At 42.8% G+C, this 11,622-nt stretch overlaps 2 protein-coding genes across 3 annotated transcripts in view; both read left to right on the top strand.

The window, feature by feature from the left end:
- The window catches only part of oga (O-GlcNAcase), a 12,998-nt gene extending 4,320 nt beyond the window's left edge, over positions 1 to 8,678 (top strand). The window contains exons 11-19 of one of the 2 annotated variants that reach the window (XM_019864581.1): positions 256 to 459; positions 663 to 837; positions 2,837 to 2,890; positions 4,130 to 4,215; positions 5,284 to 5,388; positions 5,519 to 5,610; positions 6,093 to 6,285; positions 6,363 to 6,522; positions 7,072 to 8,678. In XM_019864581.1, coding sequence (XP_019720140.1) covers positions 256 to 459; positions 663 to 837; positions 2,837 to 2,890; positions 4,130 to 4,215; positions 5,284 to 5,388; positions 5,519 to 5,610; positions 6,093 to 6,285; positions 6,363 to 6,522; positions 7,072 to 7,208 — 1,206 coding nt within the window. In that variant the 3' untranslated portion in view covers positions 7,209 to 8,678. The remainder of the gene's footprint in view (positions 1 to 255; positions 460 to 662; positions 838 to 2,836; positions 2,891 to 4,129; positions 4,216 to 5,283; positions 5,389 to 5,518; positions 5,611 to 6,092; positions 6,286 to 6,362; positions 6,523 to 7,071) is intronic. The other variant, XM_019864582.1, reaches the window with a different exon arrangement.
- A 1,048-nt stretch (positions 8,679 to 9,726) lies between these two features.
- Positions 9,727 to 11,622, top strand: part of npm3 (nucleophosmin/nucleoplasmin, 3) — a 4,423-nt gene continuing 2,527 nt past the window's right edge. Inside the window, exons 1-3 of the mRNA XM_019864597.1 lie at positions 9,727 to 9,885; positions 10,076 to 10,164; positions 10,240 to 10,359. Of these exons, the coding sequence (XP_019720156.1) occupies positions 9,813 to 9,885; positions 10,076 to 10,164; positions 10,240 to 10,359 (282 nt within the window). The 5' untranslated portion in view covers positions 9,727 to 9,812. The remainder of the gene's footprint in view (positions 9,886 to 10,075; positions 10,165 to 10,239; positions 10,360 to 11,622) is intronic.

Genomic DNA, 11,622 nt, shown 5'->3' with positions numbered 1-11,622 from the left:
ACAGATCCCGGGAACAACATCGGACATCTCAGTCCAGAAATGTGCAGTGCTGGGAACAGCAAGGATACTGCGCAGAACCCTCAAGCTTCCTGGCCTCTGGTAGAGGACCCGAGCTGAATGGGGGATGGACACCACCCGAGGGGTGAGACGAGGATTTATATATATATATATATATATATATATTGCAAAGTATGTTTCGAATTTACTCCTCCTCTGACCCCAAAAAGTTTCTGACCGTTGCGGTGTTCCCCACAGGACGTATTTGCGCCGGGTCCCAATGAGAAGCCGCTGTTCGCCGTGGAGCCGCTCTCCATTGAGGACCTGTGCCTCCTAGCGGAACTCTTCTACCTGCCTTACGAGCATGGCCCCAAGGCCATGCAGATGTTGAAAGAGTTCAACTGGCTGAGAGCCAACAGCAGCGTTGTCAGCGTCAACCGCAAGATGAAAGAAGACGAGAAGGTTGGTCATTTCTTTGGAAATGTGTCAGTTTGTTGAACCCCAAAGTGAAAAGAAGTTGCTGGTGCTGTGAAACAAAATGGTGGATATGTGCTACCCGTAATGTCCATCGGGTGGTGTAGCATCAACTAGAGATGAAGTGGACTTAGACCACAAAGTCTTCAATTTTGAATTTTGGCATGAATTGGAGCTATTTTGTCCTTCAGGTTGCAGAATGGCAGTTGAGAGCAGAGAAGTTTGAGGACATGTGCTGCTCGGTCATTCAGATGTTCACACGTCTGTCCAATTCGGCCAACCGCACTATCCTGTATGACCTCTACCCTTACATCTGGGACATCAAGAGCATCATTTCCATGGTCAAGTCCTTTGTCCAGTGGCTAGGTGGGTATAGGCGGAACCATACTGGTCTTTTGTCTCAAGCAACTGGATTAACTTGGTCATCAAACCTCAGCAGGCATATTTGCATTATTCATTCATATACATAAAAGGGCTGTGGCTTATTCTCAGTCCGCTTCACGGATCGCATTGGTCATGAACCAAAAAAGTAACTAAGGAACATGGCCACCCTGAATACAGGATGTATGGCCCTTCTCATTTTTAATTTTTAGTATTTTCAAGCTAATTTAAGATGCAGCGTAAAAGCAGTCTCTCATTTTATGCATACACAGTGACTTTTTTCTTTAAATCTGACTAAATGCTGGTTGTGCCGCTAGCATCTCCCTGATGTACTGAACAAATCCAAATCAAATCTCAGTGGCAAATGACCCTATCAAGGGCTACTGCTGCTTGCTGTGTATCCAGTATCGTCACGACTGCACTCCCACACGGAGCCACTCACTTCCATCTCTGCCTGTGGGGATGGGCACCTGTGGGGCATCCCCTTCCTCCACGCCCTAGCGCGCATGCGAGCTTGGACAGCAAGTTGATTCACTGACTATGGAAGGCCATTCTGGTGCATAAAAAAAGTCATACACGTGTATTTTTTTCAAAAATTCTACTTCAAAGAGGAGACTTGTAATGAGGCTAATTTGTTACTTAAAAGTCTGGAACAGGGTGAATTCCATCCTTTCGCCCCACCACCTCTACCAAAATGCTATTTTTCCTCAGTGGCATTTATTTACCTAATCGTATAGATTTCAAGACCTCTTAAGGGGCAAAACATTTATTGGGGGGACTTATTTGTGTAAACATATTTTTATAAGTATTATTTTTATTATGAATATCAATACAAATTCTTATATAATTAGATAGTTTTCTAATGAATAATGATATTCAATTAAAATATGTGTTGCCTTATAATACCGTGTCATAATAAATATATACAATCGTATATGTATATATCGTATATAATATATGTATCGTTGCAGCTTCTGTCGCTGACCGTTTCTTTAAACTGATGGCTTTAGTTTTACAGATTGCCTTATCGGCTGTGTAGGACGGTGTTTTGGTAAAGATATCCACCGCTACACGTCATTCATCATAGTGAAAAAAAAGGGCAACATGGAGATTGACCAATTGTATTGATTTATGAAAGAATGTGAGCTTCACCAAATTGAGTGGTAGAAAAAAAATGCATCAGAAGTGCACTTATAGGTGTGCGTGTAGTGAAGACTCCGTTACTTCCACCAACAGTTCAAGCTAAATTTAGCTCTAACCTGATATTCCAAGCTTGTCTCTCAGTCGAGATGTGTCACTTACCAAGCTACCTCAACACCAATTACGACATTACGTTCCTGTTTAGAAGGGGCTTGGGCGACATCTTAGACCATTTCAGAAAGAGCACAAAACCGGCACTCGGTGACTTTTTCAGCAGTTGGCTCGGGATAGGTTACTCAAAAAAATTAATTTGAATTTGTGAACCGCGAACATGCAGAGGATGACTCAATTTATGGTACAGCGTTTATTTATTCAAATAGACAACACCCCCAGTGATTCATCAAAGCAAAGCATCTATTAGGGTTGAGGCCACTGTTGAAGGAAATACAATATTTTGTCTACATGTGACTACTGGTATGTCAGATGGTCCACCCTGTTTCAGTTGATTAACACCGATTGGCTTGAACATGAATGTGTGTTGTCAGTGGACTGAAGCACCAGCATGGCCTGGAGGTTACTCCGTGTAACCCAGTTTCATTTACAGGTTTCTGTCCTAAATGGTAAAGCTGAGGACTCCAGTACACAGCAGGCAGCAAACCCACGCTAGCAAAACCACAATTTGAAGGCTGAGTGCCGCATTGTCATGTGCACAATTGACTCCCCATCTCGTCAACATGCTGCAAGCTGTGCAGCCGGCACTTAGTCGCCTTGTTTTTTTTTTTTTTGTACTGAGTGCCACTATTAATAATGATCTTCTACTGTTTTCTCCCTTCACTATGTACAGATGGAAGAATCCACAGTACAAGTTTCTACTGCTATTGGATCGACAGTGGCCGATGTATGTGCAGTGCAGGCGAAACGGATTCATGCCTTTTTCTTGAATGCGACTGATAATTATGATAGATTAATTGGAGGAAAGGAGGCTGCCCCACCCCCGGAGGAAGTCACATTTTTGCGCAGCGATGTTGAACTTTGAGTGTTAACTCCCAAATGTTCTCTTTTTTTCTGGCAGCTTCTCTAACTTGTGCTTTTCTTTTGGGTTTGTTTCTGTCAGTAGGCTTGTAGATGTGGCTCAGACCAGCCAGATGCACCTACTCAAGGGAATTTACCCTTTGCTTCCAAAGTTAACCCTCATGCTTGATCCTACCCTTCCGTCTATGTAGTTCTGATCCTTATGTTTGTCAGATTGGACTCTGCTAGCTAAGGCTGCATGATGTCTTTCATTTTATTATGTGAGTGAAAGCAGTAAGAGATGCTTTTTCTCCATTCTGGGTCATTCGATAGTATTAAGTTGAAGCAATTTCAGCGTTCCTCCCCGTGGGTGCATCCGCTTGCTGTGTCGGAAGTGCTTCATGATACTTTTTGTTAAGCCGTTCTAGGGTTCACGCAGTCGCGTTCCACTTGTCTGCTCATGCAACAGAGCCTCTCTTCAAACTGCTCACAAACATCGGAGCAGGGTCTTTGCGGTTCCTTTTTTTTTTTTTTAACACGCTGTCGCCATATTATAGTTCTTAATCTGGTCTGCCCCTTTAGTTTTATTGTTTTGGAATGGTAAGCAGACAGGACCGGTGCGTTGTGGGCCCTCAGGGGTCGGCGTGGTTTGATGAGTCGCGCTCCCCACTCATGTGACAAGGCAGATGAGTTGAGAAGAGAATGTGACTTCACACCGGGTGCTGAGACCCACGGGGGCGACGGCAGCTGAAGCTTACATACAATACACTATGCTGTTTAGTTGACAGTCTCGTGGCAAGGAAATGTAGCTTTATCTAAATTTGGGGGAGCGTGCGAGATGTATTCCATGAGATTCACGTTGTCTAGGCCTGCACGATGTTTCCACTTTGCTGTCTTGGAGTTGAGGCTGCTCGTATCGTAGTCACGTAAGCTTTAGTTGCTTGAGCCCCCTTTCAGCCTAAAAGAATCCAAAAGAGGCGCTATCGTTTATTTTCAATGCTTGAATTCCGATTGAATTGTGCTTTTAGAAACAGATAACCGCCCTTCCTTCCTCTCCGCAATTTCCCCCCCGTGTGCGAGAGCCCATGCTTTGGTAACACTCTCCGCTTGGCTCTGCTCCTAACAGGGTGTCGTAGTCAATCCTCAGCACAATTCCCTAAAGGAGACCAAGAACCGTGGGCCTTTAGGGGAGGTCTAGCAGGAGAGTTCCAGGTATCTAATGCACTGAATTTGCCGCAATCAAATGGAAAAGAAAAAGTGTTGTAAGCAGACAATGGTCAATGTGTGCCGGTATGAAGGGATTTGGTATGTCAAGGTGAGCTGATTGTTAAACAGTGTGGAAGTCAACCCCCTTCACTTCTCCTGAGGTTTTTTTTCGGAGAGGGGTTGGCAGCGGGTGGTTAATTCGTTGCCTTAACAGTCACTTTAAACTTGCTCCTGCAAGTGAGCTTACAGTCCAAACTTTTATCCATTTGGATTTCTTTCAGCAACTGCCCAAGGAGATGCTGCCCTTCCCTTAGCGCAGGCGGCGCATGCGAGCACAGCAAGCGTTTTTACTTTTCTTTTCATGACATCTCATTTCTTTGCAGGAAGCGCACAAATTCCCACGCCAGTTCTTTGCGAGCGCCCGCGCAAGCATCGCAGCGCAAGCGAGTTCGCGTGCACATTTGCAATGGGGGAGAAAACTCCAGGATAAAACGTAGCTGTCCGGGCTAGAGTAACCTCTCCATCTTTGGGAGAGGAATGAAACTCCCAATGGCAACTGACATATAATTGACCGACTCTCCTAGCTCAAATCTGACCTATGTTTTTCCCCCTGGAGTTCTCTTGGCGCAAGCTTCATTATTTTTTTCTCAACAGGAGGGTTGCGCAGCGAAATATTGCGATGCCTTACTCAAGGGAAAGGGAGCATCTCCTTCAGCAAGTAAAACCTTGGTCAGACCAAATACCGCCCTTGTTTTGTTTTGCTGTATATGCAAAGCAAACACAAGTGCGCTTGTTTGTCGCGCTGTGCTCCAAAAGTAACATTGACATTGCGCTGATGTTTGCTCCGGTGGCCCACTGTCAGATCAACAAGGAGTGGATTTTTTTTTTTTTAAATCATCGTATTTCTATATTTTGATCTATTTTCTTGAGCGCTTGGCTTCATCTTACACGTCCTCTTGGTTTAACAGTGGTTTCATTGTAGCAAATGCATAGCAAGGCGGTTGGCCAAAGCACCAAAGCCTTCCTCACTCTCCCACTCAAGGAAACTGAACCAGTGTCTTTTGACATCCACAGAGATTGTTGCCAATAGATGGGGCAAACGATCTTTTCTACCAGCCTCCTCCCTCACTGCCTACCTCCAAAATCTATTCAATAAGGCCCTACTTTGCCAAAGATGAGGTGAGGTGTTTTTAAATTGTATGTATGCATGCAAAATATATTTTGCTGTTACTTGCATTCCCTGCTGAATATGCCACTTTCACAGGTCTCTCTCCTATTTTAATTTAATTCATTTATTTTTTCGTTTCAGGCTTCGGTGTATAAAATTTGTAAAGAAATGTACTATGAAGGAATGGAGGATGCACCTTCCTCAGAGCAGGAATCTGACCTCATCGGTGACAAGTGAGACTCATTTCTCTTTGAGACGCACATTACAATTGCTGGATCGAAGAACAGGACCGGAGGCTGGAATCGTCTGCTTGGATTTAAGTGCTAATATCGGAGATTTTGGATGTACACCGATATAATCCGATGATGATGTTTTTTGGGCCGATATCGGATCAGGACACACCTAGTTTTGTGCTAACATCGATTGTTTGAAGCATCTCATAATTGAAAAGCTTGTGCTGCAAGATGAAACCAGAAACATGCCAGGAAAAGCCTGTTCGCAAATTATTTATTATTACTTTTGCTGGAAAAGGATTTTAGGAAATAGGTCAAATTATCGGTCTTTTTTTTTTTTTTTTGAAACACAAGAGCCTGGTATTTCACCTGAGCTCTGTATGTTGATTTTCTAAATCCGCTGTAGAAATCATTCCAGGATTGCATACATTTTCCATCATTACCATGTGACCATTTTAATGCTTTGACTTGTGTTATGACAGGTTGGTTGGAGGTCTTCTGTCTTTGAGCCCGGACTACGGCTTTGTGCTGGAGGATGATGAAGGCATCTGCGGCTACGCTTTGGGCACGGTGGACGTCAAGCCCTTTATCAAGAAATGCGAGATGAGCTGGATTCCTTTTATGCAAGAGAAGTACCTCAAACCTGATGGTCAAAAGGACCTCACGGAGGCTGAGGTAACTTCTTCTCCTCCCCGCTTTGTTGTCATCATGGTTCTGTGACCTTGATCAGTTTTCTGTCCGTTTCTCCGTAGAAGATGATTTTGAGTTTCCATGAGGAAGAGGAGGGTCTTCCGGAATCGTTCCTGTCCAACTTCCCCTCCCTCATCAAGGTTGACATTCATGCAAAGGTCACTGATCCCAGTGTGGCCAAAAGCATGATGGGATGTCTGTTGTCTTCCCTTAAGGCCAACGGTAGGTGGCAGCCATAATCACTTCTCTAGCCACAGCAGACACTACCCTCAAAAAGTTAGTGCTTGTGGACTTGTGGACTATTTCTCACGATTAACTAAAAGTGCACTTTAACCTTTGCCGGTAAGCTTGATTTGATCTTCTCCAAACCATTTGAATGCACATGTCTGACTTTTCAGTGTTTCGACACAACTTTAGGTATTGTAACAGGAGTTTAATCGGTAAATCAACCAATGGCTTTTCTGGTTCAATTACGCTTGGTATTGAAACGTTCCATCATGACATCATGGGACCAAAGCCACACTCACCTGATGAACAGTACCTCGCAATTTCGAGGCATTAACAGGAAGTTCTCAGTGGGAAGTTGCTACTGAGCTTCCAATGTAACAGCTGTCATCAGCAGGTCGCAAAACAGAGATTTGAAGAGTCACAAAAAGACATAAACGTGAACAGACTGTTGCAAATTTTGCCAGTAATGCTGAGAGATGATTTAGCTTTTTTTTTTCTTTTTTTGATAACATGGCTCCTGTGCCTTTTGTCTGCCATGTCCAGGCTCCCAGGGTGCATTCTGCAAGGTTCGCCAGACTGACAAGAGAATGTTGGACTTCTATAGTAAGCTGGGATGCTTTGAGGTGGCCAAGATGGAGGGCTTTCCCAAAGATGTCATCATAATGGGGCGAAGCTTATGAGGCAATGTTCAAATTACAGACTGAGCAAGAGAGAGGGCAACCCGCGATCACAGAACCTTCATGAGACACAACTTCCATGATGGTTTAAAAGCTATATGACTGCCTGTGCTCGCAGAGACACCTGTTGGTTTTTTTTTTTTTTTTTTTTTAGTCCTGCTCTCTTAGGATGAGCTGATTGCAAGCCAACAAGGCCAAGGTGTGATCAGTGGAGATGAGCCAGCATGGAAGAGTGACAGTGCACTTGTCCAATCCGGAGGCCCAACACTCGTACACCTCCAGGAGGAAGGAAATTATGTTTTGTTTTGTTTTTTTTGCTGCCTTTATTCCTCCAGAGGCCATTACATGCAAATGACAGAAACACCTTCGCCTAAAGTCTCTGCACACCGCAAGAGCTGTGAAATGAGGGTAGCGTGTATATTCAGACACAGTTCCCAATGTTACATTCTCGCTGCTTCATTGTCACGCCACGATTGTTCCATGGATTACTTTTTTTTTTTCATACAAGTGGCGCTGAGTGGCTACACATGCACAATTTGAATTCACAAGATCGTCGCACACCGGAGTGGATCTTTAAGGAGGTCTTTGAAGCAATAGTGAATTTATGCTCGACGCTGTGCTTTTTTTTTTCCCAGCCCCTCGTGAACATTTTGCCTTTTGGTTCTTTGCCTTTGAGTGTTTAGCATTCTAACAGACCTCGGTGTCTTCTGTCACCACCTTTTAAAGCTGATACAAGAAGGCTTAGTTAATTTTGGAAATTATGTCTCAGAAGACCTCCGTTTATGGAAAATGACACATTAGCTTATGTTATGGAATTCTTTTCACTTTTTCTTCTTTCTCAAATTGTTTACTGATCTAAATCGGGGGTGGGGAACCTTTTTCCTATGAGGGGCCAATTCACTTTTTATCAAGTCCTCCAAGGGCCATCATACATTTGTGGCAGAATACAATGCAACAGAAAACGCAAATGTTTTGGGCGGTTTGAGGTTCTATTTGTTTCTACAATTGCATAGTAGGCAGGATCCAAAGTTATATGTTTCTCCACCCCTGTTCTTAAGTATCAAATTTACCACGGGACCAAAAATCTGTAAAATTCCAACCGCCCCCTTTGTTTTAAGAGAAAGAAAATCATGCCCGGTGTTTTACATTGGATGACTGCTCAGTTCCTTCCCAACCACTTCATCAGCATCCGGTGTCTACATCAGCAGGTAATCTGGGCAGCAGGATATTTATTCTGTGAAGTAATTCTTTTCCCCTCCGGATTTGGTTCCTTTTTAGCACTGTCATGTTAGCATGAATGTCTTTGCTGCACTGGACCCCTATGATCGCTCCAGTTATTCATCCTGTCACCGAAGTGGCACTTTTTTTTTCTATTTCATGTTGAATGTTTTGCCTTCAGATGGGGTTCCCACATTTCTTGTAAAAACCTAAATAGTGAACAATCAAGCACTTTGGTTTAAAAAACAAAAAACATCTGTTGATCTTAAGGCTGTCATGGTGGTTATTTCGGATAGCCTCATTTCAAGGCACAGAAAGAAAGACGCATGCGACGTGTCTCTGTGAACGTGAAACTGTAGACAGGTGTTAAACATTAAGTGTTATTATTTTGCATACCCTTACTGAGTCGGTGTCAAGCATTCTGTTTGGCCTGAAGGAAAATATTTTGTTACCTTTGCAGTCCCTTTGCTCAACACGTACTCCTAGGAACTCATTTCACATATGAACGTAGGATGTACTTCACGCTTGTCACATGGTTTCCTCTTCATGGGGACAGGCTGTGATTGAGTGAAAGGGCTGCTCATATTGTATTGTAAATATTGCAAGTTTAGGGGCAGTTTACATGTAAAATTTGTATGTAAGATTAATAAACTTGAAAATAAATAGAACCTTCCAAATGATTATGTTGTGTGTTTCAAAGGTCTTGGGTTTAAAATTTTTTAATTGTAATGTTCCTTTCAATGCAACATTTCACATCAGCACCATGTTTAATGGGTCCAAATTGCTTTAGACTGTCTCGAGTGGAGTAACGGCGGCCCATTGAGCGACACGACGGTTGTTACTATAAGTATCCACTTCTTGCATTGAGAGCTCCAAAAAAACGGCGTCTCTCTGTCTGAAATTGTAACCCTGCGAAACTATCCACGTTTTCAATAAATGTACCTCGATCTGATTACGTGTTTTTGTAACTGTAACGGAATACCGTTACATACATAATTTTTTTTACTATTCTGAATACGAACGCGGGACATCTATTCCGTTACTCCCCAAGCCTGTCAATACCAATGACTACTGTCCAAAGTAAATAAAATATATATATATATATATGTATATGTATGACGGAAGAACTCAGGACAATAATTTATCAATAAATTATCGTAAGCATTATGGTGAAAAACGAGTACAACGTGGTATTTGTTTTGACCTCTACGTTTTTCTCACTCGTATTTGTTGATAAGAGTTGACACAGAGGGAGGCGCTGGAAACGTGGCGCGGTTGATGACATCACTTATACGCCACAATCCGGCGACGTTATTTTATTTATTTTTGCCCGTGTAGCCCAACGTGTTGTCAACAAACCCATTTGCGGCGCTTTCCCCGTCCCGCAAAATGTCTTTCATGGACGAAGAATCTTCAGATGTCGGCTTGGCGGGTCGAACAAAGATGGAGAGCTTCCTGTTCAGTGAGAAGCTTAAAGCAGTTTAAAATAAATAGCAAATTCCGTTAGCTAGCTTAACTCCCGGCGCACACGTGGGTTTGGAAAACGCGAATGGCTTGTAATGTTAATTTCGGTTTAACATCTGTACGTGATATTGCCACGAATTGATAAATGTTTTGTCGCTTTGTGTTATATTACTATGTGTGTTTCGTAGGTTGCGAGCTCTCTTCCAAAGTTCCCTTTTACTGCATCCAGGGAGATGAGGAGGACGATGACCTGGAGCACTTCATTGAATTCAGAACGGTATAGCAGATGCCTTAAAATACAAAAAAAAAGTTTTTTTTATAAGAAATATTTCATGCTCTATTGGTCCCACAGATATGTCTGGGGGAAGGTGCCCTGGAGGAGAATAACGTGGTGGAGGTGACAGCGATGAACCATCAAGGAAAGACAACTTCGGTGCCCATTGCTAACCTTCACATCGGTTGCTTACCAATGGTAATGTCTAATCCAGTGCTTCTCAACATTTTTACATCAAGTAACCAGCTCAAAAATAATAATTTGATCACTGACTAACTTTAAAATAGCTTAGCTGGGCCTGAGTCATTGCACTGGTTCGCCCAACTTTTTTTTTCATTGGTTGCACGAGCACAAAAATTAGGGAAATTTTCAACCGCAGTTTTACTGGTTTAATCTTATTCAAAGGAAAAAGATGTCTATTTTAAATTAAATTGCCTCATATGTGATGATTAACAATGCGGTCAACAATGTTCTTTATTTTAACAAACAATTCCTGAGGGTAATTTACTTAAAAGATGGTGGTTACAGTTTTTGTGTACAGGGAATGTTAATGTGTGTTTGGGGAATAATCACCCCCACCCACTGCATTTCAACAGGTGTCAATTATACACAGGTGTCCACTCTTCGGCGGCCGGCCAGTGCCTAATCCCCCAGCTAATAGCTGCGGTTGACTATTTCATACATGGCAATTTTCCGCGGAAATCCGCCGTTTTATTTCTTAAATTGATCATTTTCGTGAATCGTCTAAATCCGTTGAGAAAATTTTAGGGGCGGTCAGGTACCTTATCGTCGAGTTTTCACGAGCTCTCCCGAACAGTCTCTCCGTTTTCCGTTTGTAAACAGCCCTGCGATTGGACGTGTATGAAAGCTTCAACTAATCAGATCACTGAAGGCATTATTTGTTGCGGAAGTCTTAGCTCGATTATAAACGGCGCAGCGATTGGTTAACTACAAGCGATTGGACCAATCAAATTGCATGTAACATATTGTTTTACCTGATTCATGGCGGCCTGTTCGTCTCGCAAATTCATTGTTCTGGGATCGTTTTGAGCGGAATTATGAAATTTTTGACGAAAGATCAGGAGTCTTTAATCCTAGAAATTGACTCAAATGTCAAGAATAAATTCCGATTGGACTGGCTTGACAGAAAAGTCACTGTAAAGGTTAAAATTGGTTCCAAGTTCGACGAAGTTACAGAAGCTCTTGGACAATAAGCTTTGACGTAGCAGGCAAAGCTTATTGTGTGTATTGTAGTGACTTAATTAACTATGGCTCACGTGGATGCGTTGCACTGACAGATCATGCAACAAAAGTGAAAAAACATGCCGACAAAATCGCCATTCGACGGAGCAATTATCCTTTGGGATCGGCATTTTTCAATCAAACTTCGTCAGCGGATACAACTAAAGACGTTACGCGCTAGGGTACTTTGGCTGAACCAAGCAACGAAATCTGCTCCAC

The sequence above is a fragment of the Hippocampus comes genome, unplaced genomic scaffold (genome assembly GCF_001891065.2).
Source record: "Hippocampus comes isolate QL1 unplaced genomic scaffold, H_comes_QL1_v1.1 scaffold108, whole genome shotgun sequence".
In the NCBI taxonomy this organism is placed as follows: Eukaryota; Metazoa; Chordata; class Actinopteri; order Syngnathiformes; family Syngnathidae; genus Hippocampus; species Hippocampus comes.
The sequence above is the reverse complement of the archived record's forward strand: the minus strand, read 5'-3'. Positions and strand labels throughout refer to the sequence as shown.